At 32.5% G+C, this 23,803-nt stretch overlaps 1 protein-coding gene across 2 annotated transcripts in view; it reads right to left on the reverse strand.

Moving 5' to 3' along the window:
- The window catches only part of Hs6st (heparan sulfate 6-O-sulfotransferase), a 456,475-nt gene that overhangs the window by 16,656 nt on the left and 416,016 nt on the right, over window positions 1-23,803 (reverse strand). For both annotated transcript variants that reach the window (XM_075290577.1, XM_075290576.1), the window contains exon 3: window positions 10,103-10,465. In XM_075290577.1, the coding sequence (XP_075146692.1) occupies window positions 10,103-10,465 (363 nt within the window). The remainder of the gene's footprint in view (window positions 1-10,102; window positions 10,466-23,803) is intronic.

Here is a 23,803-nt window from a genome sequence, read left to right on the forward strand (position 1 = left end):
AATCAGAGAAAATTTTTTTTGTGTGTAGATTTGGTTGCCACTAACATTTATCTTGTAACACAACAGAAAATCTGTTGAAAATCTCACCGAATGGTTATAAGTACGAACAAATACATGTAAATACTGAAAATTGATATGAACAACTTATATATATTTCTAAATATAGAATGTTCCTACACTGAAAAAACAGTGAACCCACCAGGAAAGATAACTTTCGATTAATTTTAGAAAATTTGGAACTTTTTTAGAAAATTTTAACTAAACGGTATTACAAGCGCTGGCATCACTCCGATATGGCAAAAATAAGTAAATATTTTTCGACAAATTCAAGAAAATTTATTAGACATAACTAAATTTTTTCAGTAGTTAAAGAAAATTTTGTAGTTTTAAGAGAAATCTTGGAGTTCAAAATTGCAAGAATGTCTTTAGTGACATACGAAGTTCATGATGGACACATTTTTGGTAAAATTTACAAATTTAAAGAAATAATGAACTATTTTGTAAGAAATACGAAATTAGGAAATCTTTATGCTTTATTTGTGTATAACTTTTTCCCGTTTATTAGTTCATTTAACTAACATACGCAAAAAATTATTTGACTAAAATAAACTTTTTCCAAACATAATGATTCTATGAACTAATATAAAGTTAATATGGCTTTAGTGAAATAGAGAGTTCACTTTTTTTTGAGTGTAGTTACAACCGAATTCCAACCAAGCTCTTCTCTGTGTGTATGAATTCTTACTCTGTTTTTAACCTATTTGCAACAAAAAAAGTTAAAATTACCCATTACGAAAAAAGCATGTTATAAAAATTGAATGAAAATAACTTCCTGGGTAGTTAAAATAAAAAACATCATTGGGAGTGCATCCTCTGGAATTGCTTTTAAAGTTGTGCATTTGGAAGAACTTCCAAATTTTTTTGCTGGGACCCTAAACCACCCTTACTGAATTAGAAATTATAAGCATTTGTGGGGTAACATTGATATAGGTATGGGAGATATTTAAGAAAATTAAGGGGTATGTTACATGTTTATGGGTGTTTTATCTGAATCTGACTATAGCTCATAGTCAGTGTTGCCAGGGAAACTGGACCGATAGAGACCAATTTTTGCATGCCTGTTAGAGGGCATATACTAACAGCACATATCAAATGTCAACTGTATCGGATGCAACTGGCTCTTCCAAGAGGCTCCGGAAGTCAAGTCTGAGAGTCGATTATATAAATCGACCTACATCAATACTAGGTACTGTTGGTAAGTTTCAAGTTGGTAGCTTGTTTCGTTCGGAAGTTCAAGAGACAGACGGCCGGACATCTCTAGATGGACTCAGAATTTCACCACGACCCAGAACCTCTATGTTTCCAAAATGACTCGGATGCAGATCTTACTTCAAGGAAAGACTTTTGCCGAAAATTGGCAATGTGTTTTACAAGTGATTATATTCAGTAAGTTTCTAAAAGTAATTTTTTGCTCGGTATATACTGTATACTGAGACCACTAATTCGATGTATTACAAACGTAATGACAATGTTACCATACCAGCCATCCTATAGTGAAGGCTATAGTAAGGGCTGAAAAGTCGAAAGTGAAGGTCACTACACTCAACAAAAAATTTGTTAATCAGCAAAAAAGTTAGCTATAATAGAAGTTTTTGTCTGCTCAAAAAAGGAAATGAGTTAATATATGTAGTTGTTTCAATAAACATTCCTTAATTGAAACAGTAAACATTTTTCTCTGCTGAAATAACAAAAGTACTGTTGAATTAGCAAACGTGTTTGCGGAAAAAAATTAGATATCGCTTCAGTTCTCGGCTATAACAACCACAAATGTTTGTTGACCTACACGGACGAAGACTTTTTTCATATGTTTGGGTATAAAAATTATATGTTTGGAACTCAAATTTTTTAACACAATATTTTTAAGTGCAAGCATATAATGTTCATAAACTAGCATAACATGTTAGGGACATATATGTTAATATATTAGAACATATTATGTTTGGGACATAAACTGTTTGTAAAGATAATATGATTAGACGCAAACATATATTAATTTAGAAATAGCCTATAAACATATATGTGTTTAGAAAGAGAGACCTAGAGAGTATGCTGCAAGTAAAATAATGGAAGTAACAAATTGGCGCCTTAAAAATATATCCAAACAAAGAAAATTTCATAAAATTTTTTTTTCTACCGGTGTATGCCCTAAGGTGAAACATAATATGTTTGAACAATACACACAATATTTAGTTTGGAACAATCCTGAAAATATATATGGTTGAAGCAAAATGTGTTTGGGGCATATGTTATAGAAGCGTTTTTTATTTTTTTTGAGGTAGTAGCAACATACTTTGTCAGTTTTTATCGATATTTTGGAATAAATTAAAAAAATTTTAATCTCCTGTGGCGTAATATATTAAGAAGTGAATTTTGTTACAAATGTTATTGCATATTCAAAAGCTACCAATTGTTTTATAATTTTTGAAGGTTTTAAGATGCCCAATGTTTTAGGCTTACTGCAATAGTAATTCTCTTATCAGAAAGACCAAAGTGAATTTATATTGGTATTCAGATCTGAAGCACGCTACTGACTTTTCGGCAGTATGTCTGCTTTTTCAAAAATAGAAGATCTTTCTTTTCCTTTTACCGTCTACTGCTAAAAAATCGTTTTTTGTTTGTATGCTAAAACACAACAGTCATCGTTGGCAATTAATAGCAGTCTTTTTTCTATGAGTTTAGGGTTGGCAAGTTCGCAATAATAAATTTTACTACCAAAAAACGTTTATTTTTTTATTATGGAAGGGACAAATTCTCGTTAATTATAAACCCGTCCGACTAAGTAAAATCGTAAAATTTGTATCGGTATATAAAAATTGCAACTATTGCGCTTATTTTCAATATTTTTATTTTCCCAGCAAAAAAGCGTCGCCAAAAAAGTATTGAAAATGTTCTTTTTGGATACGGAAGTGTTGCAAAATTGACACAGAAGCGATGAATTTAACATGGGCTTGTCATAGGACGGAAGTCCTCCATTTCAACAGCCGGTGCACTGAATTTGCATTACTTCTTTAGATGCACTCAAAAAAAAGTTTACTTGGATCCAAAGATTTTGACTTTCCTTTAAGGGTTTTGGTATTGATTGCGAGCCAAAGATGCGGCTTCTTTAAAATAAAGACATTTTTTACGGACCTCCCTGGCTTTAAATCTAGGATCAATAAAATTAAAATTGGATACATATCTCATTCATCGAGTTTTTATTTTCTTTTTGCGATAATAATAATAAAGGTATTTATGTACAAACAAATTCCAATTTCAAAATCCAAACTATGCCATGTAATTCAAAGTAAAACAGTTTTCTTAATGTTAAAAAAAACTTTAAACCAAAGATGCAAATCTTTAATAGAAGTCTTAGCCTATATTTGAAGCGTTTTTATCTTAAATTTAAAAATTCAATATGTCAGTTGAGTTAAAGACTTTCTTTGTTTTTTCTTTAAATTAAAAATGTTTTTCTTTATTTTAAGGAAAATTTACCTTATTTCAAAGATCTACAACTTCAGCAGAGAGACACAAAATTTCAAGATTTGTGTCCTAAATTTAATGACAAAAACTTTGAAGCAAGGATTATAAACTTTCTTTTAATTAAAATGTCATTGTATTAAAGAAGTTTGTCGTTAGCTTTGCGTAAATTTTGAGTCCTAAAATTTAAGTTGCATAATCTTCCATATTAGGTCAATATTTTTTTCAGTGTGTGATCCGCATTCAATGTTTTGTATGTAAATTAATCTGTGATATTTTGTCAAATAAATATTTTTTTTTTATAATTTTTTATAATTTTTAATGGATTCTAATACCTGCCTGAAACGTTTGACCTCAAATATTTTCAAAAATGCAATATTGTTTTAGATTGGATTTTGCATTTTTTGACAAAATTTTAATAATTTGTAACATTTTATGAATTCTTAAACTGTTTTTAACCAATTTTAAACAAAAAAGTTAAAATTACCCATTAAAAATGTGAAAAAAGCATGTTATAAAAAATTGAATGAAAAGAATTTCCTGTGTAGTTTAAATAAAGAACATCAGTGTGAGTACATCTTCTGGAAGTGCTTTTAAAGTTGTGCCTTTGGAAGAACTTCCAAATTTTTTTGCTTGGTTTCTAAAGTTTCTACCTGAAATTGTATTTAATAAATTGTAAATAACAACAAACTTTTCTGATTAATTAAAATTTATATGCAAAATATTATAAATAATCTACACACACATATATAAAAAAAAAAAAAAAAAAAAAACTATAAAAAAAGCATATCGCTTTTACTTCGTAAAGTAATTACAATGAAACCACTGAATAATGAATGGCAATATAATTTAAAGTAACACATTTGGCATGTTCATTATGGTTGGCAATTCATTTGAACTTCACTGGCAATATTCACAATTAAAAAAACATTAAAACTCAAATGGAAATTACCATTAATTTTCAACATAATTTACTCAACAATTACACAGGCGAACGTGCACAATGACTTTATGGAGATATAACCAAATGGGCCTTGATCCACCTACCAAGTTGTCTACCTGTGTCCATAAATACTTCATTAAACTTTTTCATTTCTTTTTAAAAGTCACTTTTTTTTTTAATATTCAAAACATACGCTGGCACAACAAACAAATCATGTCTGACATGGGTAAAGACAGACGACAATCAAATCCTGACCAGATTCCCTAAGTAGACATTTATGCCAATCCAGGTAGATTGTTCCACCTTTCTCTGGTGGACAGCCAAAATTAATTCAGCTACATTATTATTAAGAATATTCAAAAGAGGAGGAACAAAATTAAATTTCAATGACTTACCAGTAAGGACATAAATTTAATGGTAATGGTAAAAATGATAATCTTTTTGTTGACAAAGAAAGAAAATGCAATACGTGCAAAATTTTGGAAAATATAAAGAAATGAGATGGTTTTGTGTATACTGTAAAAATGTTTTTGTTTTGTTTAACAAAAAGGTATAGAACTATGGCCAGAATTTGTACATTTATTTTTATTTTTAATGTCTTTGATGTAGATTTCTTTTGTTTAAACTATTTTTTATCCTGCTCCACTGTGTGGTGCATATGTTTGCAATGGCCAAAACGATGCGAGATAGAAATATATTGGTTTTGTCAAATGAGCTCAGAACTACTTCCTCAGTTAATTTAGCCATGTCCGTTTGGCAGTTTGTCCGTCCGTATGTTACCACGTTCTTCTAGCTTTAGTTCAACTTGTATAGGTGTTTCGGTCAGGAATATTATGGTCCTCAAATTTGACAAAAATATTCTATGATTTAAATGATAGAATTTGATACAACCAGTACATGTTTTTCGGGACCATTATTATTTTTATACCCTGCACCATGGGATGGGGGGTATATTAACCTTGTCATTCCGTTTGTAACACATAGCTAACTTCCGAACGACATGAATCGACTTGAAACTTGGCATAAGTACATAGTTGTTATTATATGTTATATGTAAGCCGGATGGTATTGCAAATGGGCCATATTGGGCGACTTTTACGTATAGCCCCCACATAAACCGACCCCCAGATTTGGCTTGCGGAGCCTCTTAGAGAAGCAAATTTCATCCGATCCGGTTGAAATTTGGTACGTAATGTTAGTATATGGTCTCTAACAATCGTGCAAAAATTGGTTCACATCGGTTCTTAATTATATATAGCCCACATATAAACCGATCCCCAGATTTGAAGTCCGGAGCCTCTTGAAGGAGCAAAATTCATCCGATCCGGTTGAAACTTGGTACGAGGTATGAGCATATGGTATCTAACAACCATGCAAGAATGGGTCCACATCGGTCCATAATTATATAGCCCCCCATAAAAACCGATCCCTAGATTTGGCCTCCGGAGCATTTTGGAGGAGCAAAATTCATCCGATCCGATTGAAATTTGGTACCTGGTGTTAGTATATGGTCTCTAATAACCATTCAAAAATTGGTCCATATCGGTCCCTAATTATATAGAGCCCCCATATAAGCCGGTCCCCAGATTTTACCTCCAGAGCCTTTTGGAGAAGCAAAATTCACCCGTTGCGGTTGAAATTTGGTACGTGGTGTTAGTATTTAGCAACCATGCCAACATTGGTCCATATCGGTCTATAATCATATATAGCCTCCATATAAACCGATCCCCATATTTGACCTCCGGAGCCTCTTGGAAGAGCAAAATGCATCCGATCTGGTTGAAACTTGGTACGTTGTGTTAGTATATGGTCTCTAACAACCACGCAAAAAATTGGCCCATATCGGTCCAATTATATATAGCCCCATATAAACCGATCCCCAGATTTGGCTTGCGGAGCCTCTGAGAGAAGCAACTTTCATCCGATCCGGCTGAAATTTGGTACATTGTGTTAGTATGTGATCGCTAACAACCATGCAAAAATTGGTGCATATCGGTCCATAATTATAATTATATATAGCCCCCACATAAACCGATCCTCAGATTTGAACTCCGGAGCCTCTTGGAAGAGCAAAACGCATCCGATCTGGTTGAAACTTGGTACGTGGAGTTAGTATATGGTCTCTAACAACCATGCAAACATTGGTCCATATCGGTCCATAATTATATATAGCCCCCATACAAACCGATCGCTAGATTTGGCCTCCGGGGCATTTTGGAGGAGCAAAATTCATCCGATCTGGTGGAAACTTGGTACGTGGTGTTAGTATATGGTCTCTGACAACCATGCTAAAATTGGCCCATATCGGTCCATAATTATATATAAGTCCCATATAAACCGATCCCCAGATTTGAACGCCGGAGCCTCGGAAGAGCAAAATTCATCCGATCCGGTTGAAATATGGTACGTCGTGTAAATATATGGTCTATAATAATCATGCAAAAATTGGTCCATATCGGTCCATAATTATATATAGCCTCTTGGAGGACCAAAATTCATTCAATCCGGATGAAATTTGGTACGTGTAGTTAGTACAACCATGCAAAAATTGATCTATATTGGTGCATAATTATATATAGCTCCCATATAAACCAATCCCCAGAATTGAACTCCGGAGCCTCTTGGAAGGGTAACCATGCAAAAATTGGTCCATATCGGTCCATAATTATATATAGCCCCCATATAAGCCGGTCCCCAGATTTTACCTCCGGAGCCTTTTGGAGAAGCAAAATTCACCCGTTCCTGTTGAAATTTGGTGTGGTGTTAGTATTTAGCAACCATGCCAAAATTGGTCCTTATCCGGCTATAATCATATATAGCCCCCATATAAACCGATCCCCAGATTTGAAAGAGCAAATTTCGCCCGATTCAGTTGAAATTTGGTACATTGTGCCGCTATCGGTCTATAGTTATATATAGCCCTCAGATATAGCGATCCACAATCACACAAAAATTAGTCCATATCCGGTTCGTAATTATATATAGCCCCCATATAAGGCGACCATTTTTTTCATTTTGCGCTTTTATTTGTTCACAAGTGCCTTGTACGTGGTTTTATGTGCCACCGTGGAGCCACCGTGGTGCAATGGTTAGCATGCCCGCCTTGCATACACAAGGTCGTGGGTTCGATTCCTGCTTCGACCGAACACCAAAAAGTTTTTCAGCGGTGGATTAGCCCACCTCAGTAATGCTGGTGAAATTTCTGAGGGTTTCAAAGCTTCTCTAAGTAGTTTCACTGCAATGTGGAACGCCGTTCGGACTCGGAGGTCCCTTGTCATAGAGCTTAACATGGAATCGGGCAGCACTCAGTCATAAGAGAGAAGTTCACCAATGTGGTAAAATTTTCTATACATAATGTAATTTTCTAAAATTGACCAACACTTGACGACATATCGTTCGTAAAACCGAGTTTCGACTGGAGTTGCCGTGCACTTGCACGAAATTTAAACGCAAATAAACAAGGAACTATAGTTTACAAATATAATTTTTAAATTAATTTTCAACTTTTGTGTCATATGGCGTTGTTTTTCGCCAAGAAAAAAATTTTTTCATACGGATTATAACATTAAGGATGATGATATTGTTCTTCTAATTTTAAATATCATAAGATTTAAATGGAACCATGTTCTTGTTTCCTAGAAAAAAATACAATTTTTTGCAAATATTTAGCTATGTCCTTTCGCCGCTCATTCTGTCAGGTCGAAAATATGTCTCTATTGTAAGGAAGTTTGGTACACAGAACAAAATATCACCAAAATATTTCCAATTAAAAAGTTATTTGAAGTTGAATTTTTTTTTTCAATTAATAAATTAATTGGTACAATTAACTTTTTAATCAAGATAGAAACATTATGTTAATTAAGTCAATGATTGAAAATTTTAAAATTTTTAATTAAAAAGTTGATTGATACAATTAACTTTCAATCAAAGTGATGAACATTTTTTTAAATTTTTAATTACATTTTTTTTTTCAAACAATCAATTGTTAATCCAAATAAAAATTCTAAGCCAAGTCAGAATGTAAGTGAAAATAGTTACCTTTTTTAATTAATTAATTAATTGAGTTTTGCAATCAACATCAATTAAATTTTTATTTGAATCAATTAACAAATTAATTGAATTTTGGTAATGAAATCAATGAATGTTTTAATCAAGATTTTTTTCTATGCCCAATTAAAACTGTGATTGATGCTATCATTTTCGTGATTGAAGACATTTCAATTAAAAAATTAATTGGATCAATTAATTTCGTGATTGAATCAGAAAAAATTTTTTTGTGTGTACAGGTCACTTTTTTATCCAAGCAATCGTTTTAGATTAGATTTAGTTCTCAAATGCGTCCATTTCAGTTCATTCTTTAAATATTGGATTTTTTTTAATATTTCGAATATTTCTAAAAGACGTTACTTTAAAACAAGTATATACGGCCGTAAGTTCGGCCAGGCCGAATCTTATGTACCCTCCACCATGGATTGCGTACTAAAGTCTGTCATCCACAATCGAATTACTTGGCTTGCGGTAACACTTGTCGATGGAAAGGTATCTTAAAACTTCTTCTAAATTGTAAGTTAGTCCATACGGGGTATATATTAAACAAAAAAAAGACCGATTATATACGTATATAATTCAGTTTAACAAAATTTTCTATAGAAATAAAATTTTGATAAAATTTTCTATAGAAATAAAATGTTGGTAGATTATTTTTGGTTCGAGTGGCAACCATGATTATGAACCGATATGGGAGAATTTTTGTGTGATTGGGAATCGGCTATATATAACCATAGACCGATATGGAAAAATTTTGGCATGGTTGTTATTAGCGAAATGTACCAAATATCAACCAAATCGGATGAATTTAACTCCTCCACGATGTTCCGGAGGTCAAATCTGGGCATCGGTTTATATGGTGGATATATATAATTATGGATCGATACGGACCAATTTTTGCATGGATGTTATAGACCATATTCTAACACCACGTACCAAATTTCAACCGGATCGGATAAATTTTGCTCCCCCAAGAGGCTCCGGAGGTCAAATCTGGGGATCGGTTTAAATGGGGGCTATATATAATTATGGTCCGATATGGAGCAATTTTTGCGTGGTTGTTAAAGACCCTATACTTACACCATGTACCAAATTTCAGCCAGATCGGATGAAATATGCTTCTCTTATAGGCTCCGCAAGCCAAATCTGGGGGTCCGTTTATATGGGGGCTATACGTAAAAGTGGATCGATATGGTCCATTTTCAATACCATCCGACCTATATCACTAACAACTACTTATGCCAAATTTGAAGTCGATAGCTTGTTTCGTTCGAAAGTTAGCGTGATTTCAACAGACGGACGGACATGCATAGATCGACTCAGAATTTCGCCATGACCCAGAATATACTTTATGGGGTCTTAGGACAATATTTCGATGTGTTACAAACGGAATGACAAAGTACATATACCCCCATCCTATGGTGGAGGGTATACAAAACACAAAGACTGAAATGCTTTTGACCTTCAATATTCCCCTAGAAACATAAATACCTAGGCATTAGGACTAAAAACAAACACAAACTCAATGTGGGGACCTATGCAAATGATCGAAAACGAAAATACCAAAAAAAAAAAAAAAGAAACAACGATACCTACCTTTAAATCCAAGTCACGCACCAAATGACGACCAAATGAAGTACCACCAGTCTTTTGTATATGCAAGAAAACCATCACATCATGGCCATCCATATCAAATTGAAAATCGTCATTCAGGACATCATCGTAACTCAGCCCAGCATTGGCTATAATTATATTATTCTGTTGAATGCTTTTCGTTGAGGCTAAAGCCGATGGATAATGTTGTTGCTGCTGCTGCTGGGAATGACCACGGGACTGATGAACTAACAAGGTACCCGAGGACACTGCTTGGCCTGAGGCAGCACCAGGCGGTGCTTGAATATCATTGTAGGGTGGTATATCGGGCTGCAAAATCATACTACGTTTTGATAATGCACAGACCTGAAAATATGAACGAAATAGGAAATAATAAAAATTCCATAGTGGCAAGAAAAATCCAAATATATATAAATGAGTTTTAATTTAAAGCTAATAATCTTGGGGAAATTTCAATTTGGAATCCTTTCAATAAATTTTACACTTTTGTGGTTAGTTTATAGGTATATGTGCCAATGAGATTTCTGTATATTCTCTTATACAATTGAAATTGCTTTTATTAAAGTATATTTCACCAACTCAACCATAAAATCAAACACAAAATATGTTTAATGTTTTGAATACACATGGTGACTGATGTGTATTGCAATCAACTTCATGTTACTACCATTTCTAACCCGCTATTATGAAGGCCAGATTTGATCGAAATCCACGAAACAAAAATTTATCGTGACCTGAAATTATCGCGAGAACGTATGCAACACATATTGTAGAATGTCCTTGGACTAAATCCATCGAAGTTCTAAAAAGTGTAAGAAGCGTAGAACACGACCCAGATGCATTGAATAGCTACTCTGTCTCCCTCCAATCAGCAGCAATTGAGGATACACCTAGGTTTGATTTATATCCTGGTAGTGGGTTCACGTTTAGATGTATTGACCTTGCTGAACATAGGGCGGCCTTTACGCGCTTGAAATCGAATGCAGTTGGTCCTGACTTGATACCATTGAAATTTTTGAAGGTTGTTTATAATTATATTGAACCCTATCTTCACGCTTTGGCTAACATGATTCTTACGACATCCATCTACCCGGATAACTAGAAGGTTGCACGTGTATTGTCCATTGGGAAAGGGAGAAATTCGGTAGAAGACTGCAGGCCTATTAGTATTCAGTGTGTACTTTCTAAGTTATTGGAGATGATCATGAAGGACCAGATGTTGAGTCACTTGATTGGTGACGGATTGCTAAGTAATCGGCATTTTGGCTTTCGCGAAGGTGGTAGTACTTGTTCGTTACTATTGTCGCTTACGGAGCAGGTAAGGGAAAATTTGAACTTACTGTTCAAATGTCCATATGGTGGCGTTGGATTTGAGTAAGGCCTTTGACACTGTGTGTCATCACATTTTGGTAGATAAACTTGTGCATCAATTTGGGTTTTCTTCAACGTCGTCTAAATTGATATTTTCGTATCTGTCAGGAAGGCGACAATTTGTAAGACTGGGAGGAAGGCAGTCGAGTATTTTGGTATGTGTTAGAGGCATTCCTCAAGGTTCAATTCTTGGGCCTTTACTTTTTCTAATTTATATGAATGATATTGTTCAGGTTGCGGACTCCAATGTTTGTAGGATTTATCTGTTCACGGATGACATTAATTTACCCTTCACAGGATATCGAGTTGACTTGAGCTCTTATGTGGCTAATATTAACAACACCTTTTCTCGTGTGGCCGTGGGCATCCGTCAATCGCCTCCGCTTTAAACCGGATAAGACCAGAGCTCTCAATTTCGGGTCCATTCCTTATCAACTTGATATTCGCTTTACTGGTGTTCTTGTACAATTTGTTGAAAGTAGAAGATGCTTAGGAGTCTACCTTGACTGTGATTTAAAGTTTGCGCTTTTTATACAACCTTGACTGTTATTTACCTACACCCGTCAAAGTACGGATTTCGCATGCTTTATTGATGTCTCACATTCTGTATTGATTGGAGGTTTATTGTGGCACAGGTCTAGGAATTCTGAGGAAGCTGCATGTAGTTTTTAATAGGATTATTATTAGATATGTTTACGGCCTCAGGATGAGTGATCATGTTTCGCCATTTGCTCAATGTTCCTTTGAGGACTTTGTTATGATCAGGAATCTACTATGTTTCAATCGTATTATCGTCACTCAGTCACCACTCTATATTGCTCAATCATTTCGTTTTTCCAGGTTAACACGAAATCAATTAATTATTTTGCCGAGAATATCATCGTTGATATATGAGCGGTCATTTATGGTAAGGATTTGTAGGTTATGGAACTGTCTTCCGGTTTCCTTAAAGGCATTTGACTTCTCGAACCATTTTAAGAGAAAACTAATGGACCACTTCAATCAATAAAGTCACATACCATATACTACCATATTTTCTTAATAGACTAAAAAATATTTTTTGTTATGATTATTGAATTATTGTTGTACATTGTATAATTCTTTTAATATGAAATTTATGAATTAAAAAAATATCATTACACTTTTAATACAATAATAGAAGAGGCCAATATTGGCTCGATTAAAAAATCATCTTAATTTACTATAAATATTTCGAAATGAGTGCATTTTACACTATACACAAAAAAATATTGACCGTTATAGTCGTATGTATATGATGTAAGGCAAATTTTCTTTAAAGCAAAGAAAAATATTTTTGATTAAAATAAATAACAACAAATATGATTGAAGAACAAACCAACAATAAAAAACAAATTAAAGGAAGCACGCTCAAAATAAACCCAGCCAACTGCACTCAAATCGATGATTTGACTTTGGCAAAGGAAATGGTGAATATTTGTACAAAATTTATTTTAGGCAAAGGCAACTATCGAAAACTTTTTTTAGCAGGTTCGAGTGTAATTTACATTGGGTTTAGTGAATTACCCGAATTTATTCTAATAATTGGTTGATAGTTTTGCTGCAAGTAGAGAACGCTGATGAGGAATGTGATAATACCGAAACGGCTGTCCATCCAACCAGTCTATATAGGGCTTTGCCCAAATCAATTTGACAAATATACGTTCCTCTCTTGGCGCTACTCTTTTAGTTTAATCAACGTAAGGGTTTTAAGCTGAAATCAAAACAACAAATATGATTGAAGAACAAACCAAAAAACAAAACAAATTAAATAAATATCTATAAACTTAAAGGAAATATTGAATCTTTTGGTTAAAGATCAAAAAGCTTCAAATATAGGCTAAGACTTTTTTTGAGGATTATTTGTGATTGATTTAGATTTATTTTTTGAAATTAAGAAAACTTTTTTACTTTGAGGTATCTATTATAATTTGGTATTTGGAACTTACATGTACGTGTATATAAATAGCATTGTTAATATATCGCAAAAAGAGAATGAAAATTCAATGAGTGAGATCTGTATCCTAATTTAATTTATTGGAGTCTACAGCTAAAGCTTTTTTCCGAAAATACATCATTGTCTCTGAATCAATAATAAATTATGTATATCCAGCAAAAAAAAAAAAGAGTCCCCAAAACAGTCCTGCAATTGTTCTGTTTAGATCCTGATGCGGTGCAAACTTTGGGCAGAAGCGATGAATTTAACATGAGAGTAATTGTCATCAATGTGTACTAAATTTGACTCAAATGGTTTCAGATTTAGATGTAGCTCCCATATATATCTTTCGCCCGATTTAGATTCATATGACCACGGAGGCCAAAGTTTCTTTTCGAAAATTTTGAAGTTTTGGCATGTGTAAGAATGTTAGTCCTACTCTCTGTACAAAACTTCAAGTAAACCGGCGTGAAATTTTGACCTCTTTGGCCATATAAGTTCGTATCGGACGAAAGATATATGTGACAGCTATATCAAAATCTGACCCAATTTCAACTAAATTTGGCATGCATAGTAAAAATGATATTTCCATTTCCTGTGCACAATTTAAAGTAAATCGGAGGAAAATTTTGATCAACGGTGGTCATATCTGTAAATCGGACTATATTGTATATATATATATATATATATATATATATATATATATATATATATATATATATATATATATATATATATATATATATATATATATATATATATATATATATATATATATATATATATATATATATATATATATATATATATATATATATATATATATATATATATATATATATATATATATATATATATATATATATATATATATATATATATATATATATATATATATATATATATATATATATATATATATATATATATATATATATATATATATATATATATATATATATATATATATATATGTTGAATGTTGAACATTTTTCGGAATCTTCCGAATATATCTGGAATATATGTAAAAAAAACAAAAGCAAAAAAAAAAAAACTTTGGCCGAAGCAGGGATCGAACCCACGACCCTTGGCATGAGAGTTGGACGTAGCTACCACTGCTCCACGGTGCCAAACTAAATGTCTGTTTCTGTTAAATAAACTTTGTTTATTCGGATCGTGGGCGCCGCAAGCTATGCTATATAAATATAACTTATATGGATATTTATCTATTGATGACCATAACAGGTACATAGCTCAGTGGTTAGTGTGTTGGCTTACAATGTGCATGGTCCGCGGTTCTATTCTCCGTCCAGGCGAAAGGTAAAAAAAAATTTCAAAATTTATAAAATCGTATAATTTCTTCTACATTGTTGGTATTACAGGAAAAGGTGTTAAGAACTAAAAATCCTCGTGGATGTGAGAAAGATGTGAGGGACAATGCAATTAGCATGAAAATAATGTTTTTTTTGAGCTAGTCTTTATGAAATTGTTTTTACATCCTGGAAAAGAATAAATGTTTATCACAAAAAGTATATACTTTTCTTCCAAATACACTTCCTTACAGCGAAAAGCAAATGAGAAACGAACTTTGTTTGTCCAAAATTTCGTTTGGGAGGAAAGAATTATTTTTTTGCGTGTATATATATATAAAACACATACTTGTGCCAAATTTGAAGTCGATTGGACTAAAACTGCGACCTAGACTTTGATTACAAAATGTGTTCACGGACAGACGGACATGGCTATATCGACTCAGGAGCCCACCCTGAGCATTTTTGCCAAAGACACCATGTGTCTATCTCGTCTCCTTCTGGGTGTTGCAAACATACGCACTAACTTATAATACCCTGTTCCACAGTGTGGCGCAGGGTATAACAACAAAATTTAATTTATTCGTTTTTTCAGCTTTTTTCTTCAAAGTGCTTTAAAACGTGTTGAATATTCAAATTAAGACTCGTCTAGAAAGTATGCTATCAGTCAAGATATATAGCATACTTTCGTCTAGAAAGTATGTTATATAGTCAAGATGCAAAAAGTCAACACATTTAGAGACGATTTCATTAATTTTGAAAAATTTTTCAGAATTATTAAAGCCAAGTTGTGATTAGTCAAACAAAATTTTCTTTCATGGAATGATATTTAGTTTTAAGTTGAATCACTATAAGGACAAAATGACCTCATTGCAAAGTTTATCGACTTTTGGACAAGGTTTTTTCCTTGTCACAGACAAATGAGTCTTATATTCTAAGTAAAATTCGCATAAAATCTTTGGCCTCACGACAATATTATTTTTTTTTTTCAGTGTACACTGAAAAAATAGACACGGTTTGTCATAAATGCTCGTTCATTTTGGTCAATGATGCATGAAAAAAGTATCTCGTTCATATGTAATAATATTCGTAACATATTGCGGTTATTTAGTGTAAAAACCAAACCAAAAATACCACATATTGAGTAAACGTTTATTTTATACAGGTTTTTTTTTTTGGTGCTATATGAGCCTATTATATGCCATATTTGTAGAGTTTCTTTAGCACATCCAGTTCGTTGCTGGAATGCTTGCTTAATTGAATAAAAATATCAGATGTGGTACGGCAACGCGGCGCAATTGGTTTCGAATGGAAATTCAATTATTTGAGCTTTTACTTCGACATCATTTACACATATACGGGCGCATATGGCCAACAAATTCATGTCGAGTTTTTGAACCTAGACACATACATATACGTGTAAGGACCAGCTATGCACAATCACTATGTTACTTTACTATAGCATCAAAAAATGTTTTTTTTTTTCTCCATCGGCAAATAGGTAATCGAATGTGCATCTAGGACCACCATTGAATTGAAAACCCAGGATTTAATAGTAAAAGCTTTAAATTAAAAACAGTTTTTTGTTTTATTTCAATGGATTATAAATCATTTGGTGGCATTGGGTAACTAGAATAGTAATAATATCCATTTCGTAAAGTCAGATACAAAAATAAAGTCAATTAGAGTTGATATAAAACTGTTTGTAGTATTTAGAGCGATATGTACACCCTCAAAAAAAATCGCTTCTTTAACATATGTTCCAAACATATTTTGCAGGAAGCACATATATTATTGCATACTGCCGAAACATTAATATGTTTGTTTTATGTGAACATATTATATGTTTGGAAGCATTTTGAGCCAAAAATATTATATGCTTGGAAGAATTTTTCCCAAACACGATTGTGCTCATTCCCTAACATACTCGTAATTTTCAAATTTTTTAGTTATTGGCACCTTTTTCTGTAATACAAATAATGTTGAAGAAATTATTCAATTTTATAAATTTTTTAAATTTTACCTTTCGCCTGCACGGAGAATCGAACCGAGGACCATACAGTTTGTAAGCCAACACACTATCCACTGGGCTACGTAGCTGTTATAGTCACCAGTAGATAATTATCGTTTTAAGTTACATTTATATAGCATAGTTTGCAGCGCCCACGAGCCCATGCAAACATTACATTATTTAACAGAAACATACATTTGTTTGCCACGTGGAGCAGTGGTTAGCATGTCTGCCTTGCATGCAAAGGGTCGTGGGTTCAATCCCTGCTCCGACCGAACATTTTTTTTTTTTAATTTACACATTTATATTTATACTATATTAAATTTTTTTAAATGAAACTTCGAAATGTGCGTTATTAAAGATTTATAGTCAGTAACAGTGCTTGATATAAACGAAATTGACTGCTTTTTGGATAAAATATTATTTTTTATTGCAAAAATAACAATATTGTAATAAAAAACTGTTTTTGGACAAAACTTTAAAATTTGGAAGGAATTAAAAAAACTAACAAAAGAAGAACGTGGAGTCGAGTATAAACATACATACATAATTTTATAATATAAACATACATTTATTTAGGAGTGAACAGTTTTTTACTAGCATTTAACACCATCGCTCTAAAATTCCTTTTATTTTTCTTTAATAATTCATTTTAAAGAAAATAAACTTTTTAAATTGTTTTAGCTGTAAAACTCGAACTTAATGCCCGCTTTTATATTTAATGGTGTCCGTCAACTCCTCGTGGACTACTAAAGAGGAACTAAAGTTTGTTTTTTTTACATTTTACTGTGTAATTTTTCACTATTTCCTCCTTATTTCATTTTACTGTCCCAACTCTAAAAAGTGTATAATGCCCTTTCGCTATTTTTATGAAGACCCCTGATTTCTTTTAATGAACCAAGAAACAAATTGTGCCCACAGTACCAAAATGATAAACAAAACACATGTCCACACATACATAAAATGCTGCTCTCAGGCGAAAACATATGCTGGTTGGTTTTCAAATGTCTATTCTCTTGGTTCCGAATGTCTATTCTCTTTATTCAAATTAAATAATATTTAGACTTAAGCATATCAAATTTTTGGCCTTATCATAAAACAGTTTTCCGAAACAACATACAAGCGGTTTCACAGAAATTGTTCTCTTTTGACTCTTTTGCTGTGTTATATTGATATCTTTCGTCAAGTCTCCCGGTTTCCATCTCTATTTCTCTCTATACTCTCTCTCTGTCGCTTTGAATAAAATATCACAACATATGTATGTTTAGTCGAAATTTGTAAATTTATATATGTTTGTATTCACACATATGATTTTTATGAAACATTCATGCCCCAAACATAATATATTCTAACATATTAACATAGATGTCCCAAACATTTAGTGTTAGTTTAGGAACATTACATGTTCGCACTTAAATATATTGTGGTTTAAAATCGTGCCCGAAACACATTTTGTTTATATCGGAACATATGAAAAACATATTTTTCTAACAGTGTAGTATTTCATGAAAAATCAATGCATCAGTTTTATTAGACATGATTTGAAAATAAATTTGAATTTGAAAATTGCAGAAGCAGCCTAAATACGAATTTAGCTTTTCAAATTCGACTCTAGGATTTCAAATTCGCTTCTCTAACATATGTTCCAAACATATTTTGCAGGAAGCACATATATTATTGGATACTGCCGAAACATTAATATGTTTGTTTCATGTGAACATATTATACGTTTGGAAGCATTTTGGGCCCAAAAATAGTATATGCTTGGAAGAATTTTCCCCAAAGAAGATTGTGCTCATTCCCTCACATAATATTCACTTCCACGAAATTTTTTAGTTCTTGGCACCGTTTTCTGCAATACAAATAATGTTGAAGAAATTATTCAATTTTATAAATGTTTTAAATTTTACCTTTCGCCTGGACGAAGAATCAAACCGAGGACCATACAGTTTGTAAGCCAACACACTATCCACCGGGCTACGTGGCTGTTATAGTCATCAGAAGACAATTATCGAGCCCATGCAAACATACCATTATTTAACAGAAACATACATTTGTTGGCAACGTGGAGCAGTGGTTAGCATGTCTGCCTTGCATGCAAAGGGTCGTGGGTTCAATCCCTGCTCCGACCGAACACCAATTTTTATACCCTGCGCCACACTGTGGAACAGGGTATTATAAGTTAGTGCATATGTTTGCAACACCCAGAAGGAGACGAGATAGACACATGGTGTATTTGGCAAAAATGCTCAGGGTGGGCTCCTGAGTCGATATAGCAATGTCCGTCTGTCCGTGAACACATTTTGTAATCAAAGTCTAGGTCGCAGTTTTAGTCCAGTCGACTTCAAATTGGTCACAGGTATGTGTTTTGGCTCAGAATAGATTCCTATTGATTTTGGAAGAAATCGGTTCAGATTTAGATATAGCTCCCATATATATATTTCTCCCGATATGGCCCCAGAAGCCAGAGTTTTACTCCAATTGGGTTGAAATTTTGCACAGGGAATAGAATTAGCATTGTAGCTGTGCTTGCCGAATTTGGTTGAAATCGGTTCAGATTTAGATATAGCCCCAATACATAGCTTTCGGCCGATTTACACTCATATGACCACAGAGGCCAATTTTTTGCTCCGATTTAGTTGAAATTTTGCACAGGGAATAGAATTAGCATTGTAGCTATGCGTGCCAAATTTGGTTGAAATCGGTTCAGATTTAGATATAGCCCCAATACATAGCTTTCGGCCGATTTACACTCATATGACCACCAGGGTTGGCCTGTCACAAACTGTGACTTTTGCGACATACATTTGCGACGGTATAATACGTATGTCGCAAAAGTCGTAAACCTACTGTATAAAACCTAATTTTGAATAGAAGAAATACTGAACATTTTTTAATTCAGTTTGACAGCATTCGCTGTGAGTTTCTGCAGAAATTTGTGAAGGTTTTCCCACGGTCAAGCCTATTTTCTTAGGTGGTATCGAAATTCCCGTTGGTGAGTGTGCAAACTACCTTGGGGTTATATTGGACAGGAGACTGAACTTAAAGCTAAGAAAGGTTGAGAAAATCCACGGTACTCTTGCAAAACGCAATAGGGAAAGTGTGGGGACTAAAACCGAAAATTGTGGGCATTCCTAAGAATTGAAACTTCTGTGCACATACCATCGTCTTGGATATCATCGAATTCGCTACCTAGCTGACGCAACTAAAGTATTTTGAGTTTGCGACTTTTGTTACTTTTTCTACATTTACATGTAGCAACATTTAGATACAGCTTCCATATATATTTTTCGCCCGATATGGACTTATATGGCCCCAGAAGCCAGAGTTTTGGCCCAATTTGGTTGAAATTTTGCACTAGGAGTACAATTAGTAATATAGTCATGTGTGCCAAATTTGGTTGAAATCGGTTCAGATTTAGATATAGCTCCCATATATATGTTTTTCAGATTTCAACAAAAATGGTTAAAATACCAACATTTTCCTTGTAAAATCGCCACTGCTTAGTCGAAAAGTTGTAAAAATGACCCTAATTTGCCTAAACTTCTAATACATATATATCGAGTGATAAATCATAAATAAACTTTTGCGAAGTTTCCTTAGATTGCTTCAGATTTAAATGTTTTACATATTTTTTTTACTAACATTGTGTTCCACCCTAGTGCATTAGCCGACTTAAATTTTGAGTCTATAGATTTTGTAGAAGTCTATCAAATTCTGTCCAGATCGAGTTATATTTAAATGTATGTAATATTTGGGACAAACCTTTATATATAGCCCCCAACACATTTGACGGATGTGATATGGTATCGAAAATTTAGATCTACAACGTGGTGCAGGGTATAATATAGTCGGCCCCGCCCGACTTTAGACTTTCCTTACTTGTTTTTTTTTTTTTAATTTATACTATATTAAATTTTTATAATGAAACTTCGAAATGTGGGTTATTAAAGATTTACAGTCAGAAACAGTGCTTGATATAAACGAAATGGACTGAGCTTTCGGATAAAATATTATTTTTTTTATTGCAAAAATAACAATTTTGTAACAAAAAACTGTGGTATAAAAGTTTGAAATTTGGAAGGAATTCAAAAACTCCAACAAAAGATGAACGTGGAGACGAGTATAAACATACAAAAATAATTTTATAATATACACATAAATTTATTTAGGTGTGAACAGTTTTTTTACTAGCATTTAACACCATTTTAAATGCATTTAAAACTTATCGTGTTTTGTACTTAATTTTATTTTTATCTTTAAGGCCGGCATTAAGTTGGCATTATCACTCTGTTTTGCCTTTTACTTTTCACTATTTCCTCCTTTTTTCAGTTTTCTATCCCAACTCTAAAAAGAGTATAGTGCCCTTTCGTTATTTTTATGAAGATCCCTTTTTAATTTTTGTATATTTTCCACCGTCTTTTTTAATTTCCTTTACCTGAATATTTTGACTTACTCCTCGTACCTTCCGATTGCTTTTAACGAATCAAAATAAATGCTGCTCTCAAGGCGAAAACACATGCTGTTTTTTTTTTCAAATGTTTTTTTTTTCAACTGTCAAATGTCTCTTCGTTCCGAATGTCTATTCTCTTTACTCCGAATACTAATTCTACTATTCAAATTAAATAATATTTACACTTAAGCATATCAAAATTTTGGCCTTACCATAAAACAGTTTTCCGAAACATCATACAGGCGGTTTTACAGAAATTGCTCTCTTTTGATTCTCTCGCTGTGTTATGTTGATATCTTTCGTTAACCCTCCCGGTTTCCATCTCAATTTCTTTCTGTATACTCTCCCTCTCTCCTTCTGTCGCTCTCTGAATAAAATATCACAACGTATATATGTTTACTCGAAATTTGTAAATTTATATATGTTTACATTCACACATATTATTTTTATGAAACATTCATGCCCCAAACATAATATATTCTATGTTAACATATTAACATATGTGTCCCAAACATTTAGTGTTAGTTTAGTAACATTACATGTTTGCACTTAAATATATTGTGTTTAAAAATTGTGTCCAAAACACATTTTGTTTATATCGGAACATATGAAAAACATATTTTTCTAACAGTGCAGCTTTAAAAGTAACTAAAGCAAAGTTGGGAATACTTTTTTCTTACTACATTGGAAAAATTATTTACGTGATATTAAAGATTACGCAACCTAAATTTTAGGATGCGAAATTTACAAAATATTAAGAACAAATTTCTTTAAAATAATTTAATTTTAGTTAAAATAAAGTTTATAATCTTTGCTTCAAAATTTTATTTCATTTAATTTAGGACACAAATTTTGTAAATTTGCGTCCCTCCGTTAAAGTCACATGTCTTTGAACTAAATCAAATATATGTTCGATTTAAAGAAATCGTCCTTAAATTAACTGAAATATTGAAATTTTAGATTTAAGATAAAAACGCTTCAAGACTAAGACTTGTTTTGAGAATTTAGCGTCTTTGGTTTAAACTTTTTTTTTTGAATTAAGAAAACATTTGTTACTTTGAAGTATACGTTATAATTTGGATTTTTAAACTGGCATTTGTTTGTGAGTATCTTTATTAAAAAACCGCGAAAAGAGAATGAAAATTTAATAAATGAGATCTGTATTCTAATTTTAATTTTATTGGTCCAAGATTTAAAGCCAGATATGTCGCTAAAAAATGTCTTTATTTTAAAGAAGCCGCATCTTAGGCTGGGAATCAATACCAAAATCCTTAAGGGAAGGTCAATACCTTTGGATCCATGTAATCTTTATTTGAGTGTGTTTGCAAAAATTATTACTAGATTTTTTCAATCTCTCTCACACTGAAAAAAAAGCATGCCCGGTTCCAAAGATTTTGTCTTTACTCGCTTTTTCATATTTTTAATGGGCAATTTCAACTTTTTTTGTTTCAAATTGATTAAAACCAGAGTAAGAAGTTATAAAATCGTACAAATTATTAAATTTTTTCGAAAATAATGCTAAATCCATTCTACGGACGAAAAATACTGTTTTTCATATGTTTGGGTGTAAAAATTATATGTTTGAACTCAAATTTTTTAACACAATATTTTTAAGTGCAAGCATATGATGTTCATAAACTAGCATAACATGTTTGGGGCATATATGTTACAACATATTATGTTTGGGACATAAAATGTTTGTAAATATAATATGCTTAGATGCAAAAATATATTAATGTGGAAATAGCCTATAAACATATATGTGTTTAGAAAGAGAGACCTAGAGTGTATGCTACAAGTAAAATAATGGAAGTAACCAATTGGCGCCTTAAAAATATATTCACACAAAGAAAATTTCATTAAAATTTTTTACTACCAGTATATGCCCTAAGCTGAAACATAATATATTTGAACAATACAAACAATATTTTGTTTGGACCAATCCTAAAAAATATATATGCCTGAAGCGAAATGTGTTTGGTGTATATGTTACAGAAGCGATTTTTTTTGAGGGTGTAGGCTTAGAGGGAAACATAATATGTTTGCACAGTACAAACAATTGTTTGTTTGCAAAAATTCTGAAAATACATATGTTGACAGAAGAATATGTTTGGGAAAATATGTTACAGATGTGATTTTTTGAGAGTGTAGAAATCACGCATACCGACAAATGCAAAAATATTTGTAATACAAATAGTTTCGTTTTTACAATCATTATAATCATTTTTCAGTGTACATGCTTTTTCTTACTGGTTTGTTATTCAAATAAATACAAAAGAGTATGATTAAAAAGAAATACTCTTCAACTGAACACAATTTTGAAAAAAAAAATCAATTCGAAGCTTCCACATTTCTTATTCTTCATAAATTAAAAAGGAATCCCTTAACTTTACATCCCCATCCATCAAGGAGTTTGTATATATCCTGAAGTGATTGTTGTTTAGTTTGCTTGGGATTGTGTAGAATTCACTAGGGATTTCCCTTCACTTGTATGCACACTACTCGTATTGAGAAATTGTATTTCTAGATGTAATAGGAAAAACAACATAGACGAAAGCTTTGGGTATTTGAATAATCTTGAGGT

This window comes from Haematobia irritans, chromosome 1, assembly GCF_050003625.1.
Source record: "Haematobia irritans isolate KBUSLIRL chromosome 1, ASM5000362v1, whole genome shotgun sequence".
Taxonomy (NCBI): Eukaryota; Metazoa; Arthropoda; class Insecta; order Diptera; family Muscidae; genus Haematobia; species Haematobia irritans.